At 39.0% G+C, this 9,352-nt stretch overlaps 1 protein-coding gene across 1 annotated transcript; it reads right to left on the reverse strand.

Moving 5' to 3' along the window:
* Positions 1–4,052: 4,052 nt before the first annotated feature.
* On the reverse strand, positions 4,053–8,267 carry LOC145902702 (uncharacterized). Its single transcript, XM_082990782.1, has 3 exons — positions 8,174–8,267; positions 7,784–8,080; positions 4,053–7,657 (listed from the first exon to the last, which is right to left on the reverse strand). The coding sequence occupies exons 1-3, from the start codon at positions 8,265–8,267 to the stop codon at positions 4,053–4,055; spliced, it is 3,996 nt and encodes a 1,331-aa protein (XP_082846908.1).
* Positions 8,268–9,352: the final 1,085 nt, after the last annotated feature.

Raw genomic sequence — 9,352 nt, forward strand, 5'->3', positions numbered from 1 at the left:
CCCAACCACAAACCTCAACATTATCGAAAATACATGCATGAAAACACTTCTATTTTCTTAAACAAAAGACACCACAACACGAAAGTCTATCTGTATTACTGAAAAGAAAAGTCATCAAGAGGTCAAGAAGCTGCGAACACGGAAAATGACAAAATCTTTGTTTCTTACTTTTTATGTCGTTACATCAGTGTCAGCTCATACAAAAATCTTATCCATGAAATCGACATCAGCAGAGCAACTGCACCGGATCGTTGCCAAGCGACCCACAGAAAGTAAATCTGAAATTTCTTCAAACTTCGTGTAAACATATTTTAACGTCGTCTCTATGACCACCATCTTTTGGTCGTGTATACGTCATGGCATTTCTTCTGGGCCACGCAGCTTTACGAAACGTTAATTCGCCGGGTATAGCAGAGAGGGCATCTCCCCAATTCCGGACATTTCGGCAATATTTGTCATTTGTCCGGACGCAAATTCGTCGCAAAACAACATTTTCTGCGAAAAGCAACAAACTGCCATTGTTTAGATTCACAAACCAGCGATCAACATTCACACAAAGGAACACAATGTTTGTTGTTAGGCTTTGCATTTTTTTTAACTCGGTATTTTTTCTTGCGTTTCACTTAACCCGCTTTACTATGGAAAGAAAAGTTTGTAACTGAGGGTGACTGACAAACTATTGAGTTGATTGTTGGCAATGTTTTCCCACCGTGTTCATGTGCTTCCAGTTAATACGTATAACTGCGCCTGCATAAATTCGCTGCCTGCCTTCCCATGAAGTATTTCCGTTAATAGCAGTTGGATTGCAAGGTTAAGTTTTAAGAGAAATTGTCATGTATTCGATTCGCAAGCAAACATTATTTCGACTCGCTAACCAACTATTTAGCTTACACTGCTCAAATGCATTCTTACAGTGGAATTAACTTTTTGTAAAGTAAGTCGGAGGTTTTATTTTTTAAATCCTACAACTCTAAAAATGTAAATGAACAAATTTCCGAAGTCTGCAACTTAACCCGCCTTAGTTTTTATCGCCACCATGTGACTGAATAATTGTAACGCTTCAGTTAGTATCGTATGCTAATGAGCGATGTACTATTTATTTATCCAAGTCAGTTTAAACGTTACAGACAACAGATCAATCGCGTGTTGAAAGTACATGGTATATTTTTTGGAAAAATATTTTTAACATTTTTATCCCCTACCAGAACAAAACACACATGGTTGGTTCTCGAACGCACTTGATTGTTACGTAACGAGACGAGACCTTTTATTTTGATGATTCCTCTCGAAGCTCGCGTTGTTTGGAGGTGGACGTGTGAGGTCATAATACAACTTGTAAATACTGGAATTTGCAATCCGTTAAAATATCAGTAATCTGTGCTTTTATTTTGGCTGCAGATGACCTCAATCATCTCAGAGCATCGCGTTATTAAAACTTTACTGAATCTTTACTTGAACCAATCTAACATGGCGGGCTGTTATTCAACAGAAACTGATAATGGTTGTTGGATTGTCTGTTTGAACGATATTTGTAATCTTTGCACAGAAATACGAGGAGGACTCGACGTTTGCTGTGTATTTACTAGATGGCGCTATTGGACATATTTATCCTATGACCGGGTCCACACTCACGCTCTGCGCCGGCGGATTCTTTGTTTGTTTCATTATACGCCGGCGCAAAGCGTGAGTGTGGACCCGGCCTTAAATGGCGGAACGCGTGATTAAGTTAATTATTAAGCGTCATTCCATACACCGAATTCACATTAGTTTCAGATTGACGCTGAAATGAAAGATACGATTGGATTTTGTTATGCTGGGGAGGTGTTTGTTGAACTGGACAACCAACTAACCAACGATCAACACGTTTACAAAGTTAAATATCACCCGTCGAATTCCAACGGCTTTCGCCAAATTGTTGGGCTTAGTCTACTCTCAGAAGTCAGTTTTCAATTTTAAAACTGTTGGCAACATTTGTGTTTTGCAGCATTTTTCTTTATACTGTGGTCAGCATGTAATTTTTTTGTTGGCCTGAACGGAAAACGAACTTGTGTTTTTTACTCAAGCACGAAAGGAAAAAAACAATAGCAGTAAGTTACCTTAAGTATGTTGTATTCTTGTTCAGGTTATAATGTGAATATCTTCGTTATTTTGTCGAAATACGAAATGTTTGTGGAAAGGCGATTGTTGTACGATGGTGAAATACTTTTAAACCACCCCAGAAAAAACTTAACGAAAGTTTTAAAAGTAAACTACTCTTACTGGATGGGGACAAAGAGTTATAACACGAGCAGTGTTTCGACCTGTGACGTCACAAGGTACTACACACTAAATGACGTCACTCGCGACCTGTACCGCACAGAGGTGTCATATTGTTTTGCAAGAGATGTATAATAACACGCTACGTACATCTATACTGCTATTTTTTTGCTGCCAAGCTAATTAATCAGAATTCCAAAGTTATTTATTTGAAACCGACGTTTCGTCTACTATCCGGTGAGACTTCCTCAGGGTTATGTCACAACGATAATGCATCAAGCGCATAAACACAAAAACCGCAAGAAAAACGTAAGAAAAACAAAAGAAAAAAGGGAACGGATAACATTGGCACCGCTTGTGTCGCTACGTGACCAGGTGTGTAGCGGGGCGTAACACTTACAACAAGTTGTTGTAAACCGCTGGAAAATACACACATTGCTCCTTGTCATTTACACAATGATTGTTCTTGTGAATGTGGAGCGTCACCAGTAACAGACGTTTCGTTTGGTTCATCCCCATGGAGAATGAATGACAAATCTCCATTCTTTTTTTCTCTTTTTGGGAAAATCCAAATCCTTTTAGCTTAGATAGGATCAAAAATCGCTGATGTTAGGCCTAATTTGACGTGACCTTCGATAAATCTAAACTACCAGTTTTTACATTAAAGATGGCTCCAAAAAGCGATAAAATATTTTCCTGATTTTCCCTGCAATTTACTCGTGTTAATTCTCACCCTCACCAACACCCTGCACCATAAAACACTGCCAACTCTACAACCACTAATGTTTGATTACTTGAAACTGAGTAATAAACAAAAAACTCAAAATTTATACCATCATTATATCTGTAGGACTACATTTGTCGTCTTAGTCTATCTTTTTACTGCTTCTGTGATATTTTGAGGAATGTTTCAGAACTGTTCGTTCAAGAACACAAAGCAGGTCGTAATTTCCCTGCTTGACGTCGACGATCTTCGCTAAACGATATTATCATTGCAACGATAAGTACTACATGTAACCGGCGTTATACTTTTACTTAGTGATATTCGGCAGTTACAATGTTCTTCCGTGAACCTCAAGGTTAGCTTTTGATTAAAAAACATTTCTTTTCTAACTTTCTTCTCTTATTGAATTATTTCCGTATTTGTTTATGTACAATTTTATTCCTACCAAGTGCCGTTTTACAAAACACAAGACAGGCAAAGTTAAACTTCAATCTTGTTTAAATGAACAGTAGAATGGCAAGGATTAACTTGCACAAAAGCGAACGATGGTCAGAGACAAAATAACAGTGAAAGTCGGGTGTGTGAACTCAAACACAAACATTAAGGGTGAAGACAAGTTTGCATTTGCCTGGTCAGACTTGACGGAAATCGACAAATAAACAATGATACACACCAAAGCAATCGGCAAGGCAATAATGACGCAATTATGTCACAAGTTGTATTGTAAACTGTATATTTGTTGCATCTTTGTTCATCACAATTGTCTTATCCCAATGTGTTAATCTCGAAAAGTCGTTATTTTAGAAAATCAATAAGATAATTATAACGTGACCAGGCTGTTTGTTAAACAAAACCTTCTGAAACAAAGAAAAAAAACACTCTTTCACAGCATGCGATATGTTGCTTATAAAGAAAAACAAAGTGTGTGTTTCACAATAAAACTAAAATGATAAAATAATGGTTGAATTGTAAATCTCTTGAAACTCCAATTCAATCAACAATCTCAATCACTCTGCCACCATCCTGCTTAGCACGGGGGTTGTATCTAACACTTAAATCAGACAAACGACTCTTATTTTTTTGTTGATATTTTGGAAACGAGACATTCCTTCATCTTCGACAATCGCTTTTCCAGTGCTTTTGAGTAGAGCAAGGGGTTAAGGGCGCTGTTGATTGGAAGCAACAGACAAGCACTCAACACATAAGCGTCTCCTGGCATCTTCACTCCTCCAACACTCAAAAATCCCATCACACAAATTGGAATCCAGCAACAAAAGTCGGTCAAAATCAACCTGGTGATTCTCTTCTGCATCTTGGAGCTGACATCAGTGCTTCTGGATCCTTTCATGCGGTTGCTTCGCTTGTAAATAAGAAAATAAGCAACCACCATGTAGATGAACAGGATGAAGTTGATTGTGATGAGGAATGTTGAATATTCCCAAGCAAACTCATTGGTAGTTGCAAACAAACGTGGCATACAGACGCTCGTTTCACCATAATATCCAAACTCTCCCTTGATAGAGTTACGTGGAAAAGCGTTTTCAATTGTACGTTCAACATCGTACCAAGACTCTGGCTCTGATGTTGAAATTCTTTGTGCAAGTAACGACATGTTTTCTCTTGACACAAAATCTGTTTCATAAAAGTTATTTGGGAACCAAACATCAGCAACAAAGTACTCGGAAGTTGCGTTGAGCAAAGGAACGGTTGCCAACAAAATAGCCAACATCCAACAAGACAATTCAGCAATCACAGTTTTAGTAACACTGACATTTCGCATGAGGAAAGGTTTAAAGGTCGATATCAGGCGAAATGTGGTCATAGCTGTCATAGTGAAAGCTGATGCTTCTGATGATACAACTGCAAGTGCTCCAAGTCCTGAACACAAGCTACTTGATCTCCATTCTTTATCAAATAAACAATAAGATCCAGACAATCTAGTCGCTTGTATTATGATTGCCAGCAGATAAACTCCCATGAGAAGGTCAGACACGCAGAGGTTGAGAATAAAAACGCTTGTATTAATAAACAAATTCTGATCTTTATTAACTTTAATCAAGTCACGTGTGGTTGTAACAAATACAAACGAATTCCCTCCCAGTGCTAAGATGCCTGTCACCCAGAAGATACCTCGATAAACTGGGTTTGCGATCATTTCGTTGACGTCTGCGAATGCGTTTCCAGCCAAATTAACACATTCGTCACTTCCGTCTGAGCAGTCATTAATTCCGTTCTGTACAACTTTCATTTCAACAGACAAAGGTTGTTCATTGGTGCAATAAAACCTGGCATATTCACAACGACACCTGCTTTCATCAGATGCGTCATCACAGTCGATTATTCCGTCACAAACATGATTTCTATCTATGGAAATCTTTCCTTTACTTCTGCAGTAGAAGCGGGTATTGTTACAAAGTTCCATAAATTCGTCTGATTCATCGTCGCAATCAATTATTCCATTACAGACTCTTTGCTTTTCTATGTTAATTTCTCCATTATTGAAACATTTAAACCTGTTCGGACAAAAACGTTCTCCTAAGACGCGCAAAATATCATGGACTGATCCATCACACCACATGGGATAGTAATTCCTAGTTGAAGTTATACCCATAAATGCTGCTAACAATTTAAACCACATTTTCATTGCTAAAACGCAAAGAGATTCTTTTCTCGAACTAGTTTCTGTGAAGATGTTGTCATCTGCTACACATTCACTTTGCACTGATGTATTTTGTGTCCCAGCAGTTGAACAGTATTTTGTGTTAGTTTGGTTGACACATTGTACACTTGTGTTACACAACACCTTATCTTGGTCCACACAGGTAGAACTGTCCTTGCAGTGCATTTGGTTCTGTGGACAATCTCCTTGTATATCGCGACACAATGTTTGATTTTCACACAAACATTCATCTGACATATCAAAGCAATCCACTACACCGTCACAAACTTGCTTGCTTGAAACTATCAGCTTTCTGTCCAAACACTGGAAACATCTAAACTCTCCATTGACGAAACAAATATCAGAACTGTCAGAACATTGAGCCACTGAATCGTAGACGTTGGTTTGAGGTAAAACACAAACACCTTTTCTTGATGATCCAGAACATTTAAACCCAAACCCATGTTGAATTTCGTCACTTTTGTCCTTGCAGCCATCAATAGCTTGCCCGTCACAAAAATATTCTGCTGCAATAAGTTGTTGATTTTCACAGAAAAATAAATTTTCGCAGGATTTGCTGCATGTTGAAGTTGTACAAACCACTTTATCAACTTCACAATTATTAACATCAGTAGCGCACGTTTTACTAACAACTTCATTGTTGCACGTATATGGATCAGTTGTATGTATGAAATATCTGGCTTCCTTTTCACTTGGACAAGTTACAGCAACTACATGACAAGATTGACATGTGATGTTAGAAACTGAGCAATCTTCGTCACTTCCATCAACGCAATCTACGAAGTTGTCATTTATCCAGCTAAAAGGTATACATCTACCGTCTGGTAAGCATTGTTTGTTATTTGGATTACATGGACATCTGGCGTAAGTACCAGAACAATTGCAAGTATAATGTGTCTCATCACTTCCATCAATACAGTCAGGTTTTCCGTCACACAACAAAGATCGATCAATGCAATTTAAATCCTTTCCCATGCACTGTTTCAATCCAACACAAGGACATTCAAACTTATCCGCTGGACATGTGCAGTTAACCTCGTCACTACCATCTACGCAGTCGTTCCTTCCATCGCATTGCCAATATTTATTGATGCAACCCCTCCCTGACGTACATTTATTAGTTTTGTAACATGAACACTCAAACTCATGCGCTGGACATGTGCAGTTCACCTCATCACTCCAATCTCCACAGTCATTCCATCCATTGCATTGCCAAGATTTACTGATGCAACCCCACCCTGACGCACAGTTGTTAGTTTTGTAACATGGACACTCAAACTTATCCGCTGGACATGTGCAGTTAACCTCATCACTACCATCTACGCAGTCGTTCCTTCCATCGCATTGCCAATATTTATTGATGCAAACCCTCCCTGACGTACAGTTATTAGTTTTGTAACATGAACACTCAAACTCATGCGCTGGACATGTGCAGTTAACCTCATCACTCGAATCTCCGCAGTCATTCACCCCATCGCATTGCCAAGATTTACTGATGCAACCCCACACTGACGCACAGTTGTTAGTTTTGTAACATGAACACTCAAACTTATCCGCTGGACATGTGCAGTTAACCTCATCGCTCCAATCTCCACAGGCGTTATATCCATCGCATTGCTCATACTTGCTGATGCAACCCCACTCGAACGTACAGTTATTAGTTTTGTGACATGAACACTCAAACTCATCCGCTGGACATGTGCAGTTAACCTCATCGCTCCAATCTCCACAGGCGTTATATCCATCGCATTGCTCATACTTGCTGATGCAACCCCACTCGAACGTACAGTTATTAGTTTTGTAACATGAACACTCAAACTTATCTGCTGAACATGTGCAGTTAACTTCATCGCTCCAATCTCCACAGTTGTTATATCCATCGCATTGCCAAGATTTACTGATGCAACCACCCAACCATGACGCACAGTTATTAGTTTTGTAACATGGACATTCAAACTTATCCGCTGGGCATGTGCAGTTAACCTCGTCACTACCATCTACGCAGTGATTCCATCCATCGCATTGCTCAGATTGGCTGAAGCATGTTATACGGAGGCAGCTATTAGTGCTGTGACACATACATGCAGATTGACCCGTTGGACATACACAGTTAAATTCATCACTTCCGTCAGGACAATGTACAGTTCCATCGCATCGTAAATATGCAGATACACATGCTCCAGGACATGTTGTGTGAAAACAATCGCACTTGAAACTACCACCAGGGCAACTATCAATGAACACATCACTCCAATCTCCACAGCTGTTGTGGTTATCGCCTACATACCCCATCCCAATACATCCTCTTTGATTCGATCCACATTTACCGATTTTGTGGCAAGCACATTCGAACATGAACGAGGGACAAGTGCAGTTGGGATCAAGATACGGAGCTTCACAAACCGGTAGATTTTCATCTCCTGTTACGAGACACAAGCTTAATTTCAGACAAATGGGTTAAGGTGTGATCAAAAATTATAATCAGGAGGTTACACTGTTAATTTCACACTTACTTGTGATGGGAAGAGGAGCCAGACTTGTGTCCTCAGCCGGACATTCACCTTCCGCCCATCCGATCAACACAAATATCAGCAATAACTTCATCATTGTTTACGATTTTCTTTATTAGGCTGAAAATGTTAAATTTTGTAACATTTTTATGGCCAAAAAAACCTTCTATAACCGAAATACTTCTTACATTAGTTCGTGATATGTGACAAAAAATCGTACAAGTTCGTCTAATAACAGCTAACTACAGATAAAAAAAATCCAAATAGAAAAACAATCCAAACCAACGCGCGCCCTCTACACGAATTACAAAACAACTTCACGGGTGGTGTGAGTTCTCCAATAACCTGAACCCTGCCATGTGTGAAAAAGTGACAATGTTTTAAACCCGGCAAAAATCTAATACCTTGGTAACATAGAGATACGATGGTTGAGTCAAATGTTGCAAAAACCATGTGCTTTTGCATGATATCAAATATGTCACTAAGCTTTGAACATTGCGCTAAAACCGACTTAAATCCTCTGCTGATCAATTAAAACCGAAATGTCACTGCTTATCGCGATCTAATGTGTTGTAAAAACGACGGCTACTCGTTTCTTATAGGTGTGATCCAATGGGAAGTGGCTCCTTTTTTCCCGCGTCACAAAGTAAATGACAGAGGTTGGCGATCCATAGCTTAGAAAAGAGATTGATGTGTTTCACTATGACTGAATGCTGGTTATTAAACTATAAAGTTGATCTTTGAGTTGACGTAAGTTATATTGCACAACTTAAACTATTACATGCTTGTAGGCTAAATTAAAAGAATTAAAAGAATTTACATAATGGTGAAATGGCACGGGCATCGGTAAAATCATATTCTGATTTAGAATCGTCCTCAGTCGAATCGGAAAGTGATGAAGTGACTTTAATCACACTAAGTCGCCATTTTGTTTCCTTCCATAAATAAGTTCGCATAACTTTCCTGACATTGGTAAAATAAAAGCATTCAATTCCTCAACCCTCAAAATTTCGTCACCAAGCACGGAGACACCAGCACCGGCATCATTTTATTACTAGAGAGATTTTCTGTGACCCAATACCTTAACAGGATGAGTTTGAATGACGCAGAATCGTCATAGTTATCACACATATTCCCGCTACAACCCTTAACTGTTGTTCTTGGCTAACTGACCTTTGACCT

The sequence above is a fragment of the Ascidia mentula genome, chromosome 5 (assembly GCF_947561715.1).
Source record: "Ascidia mentula chromosome 5, kaAscMent1.1, whole genome shotgun sequence".
NCBI lineage: Eukaryota > Metazoa > Chordata > Ascidiacea > Phlebobranchia > Ascidiidae > Ascidia > Ascidia mentula.

Bases quoted from the DNA above. Each gene is read 5' to 3' on its own strand.
- LOC145902702 (XM_082990782.1), bottom strand. From the start codon at position 8,267: ATGATGAAGTTATTGCTGATATTTGTGTTGATCGGATGGGCGGAAGGT. The intron at 8,081-8,173 runs GTAAGTGTGAAA...GTCTCGTAACAG, and splicing joins GGCTCCTCTTCCCATCACAA to GAGATGAAAATCTACCGGTT. The intron at 7,658-7,783 runs GTGATGAATTTA...ATCACTGCGTAG, and splicing joins TGTACATTGTCCTGACGGAA to ATGGTAGTGACGAGGTTAAC.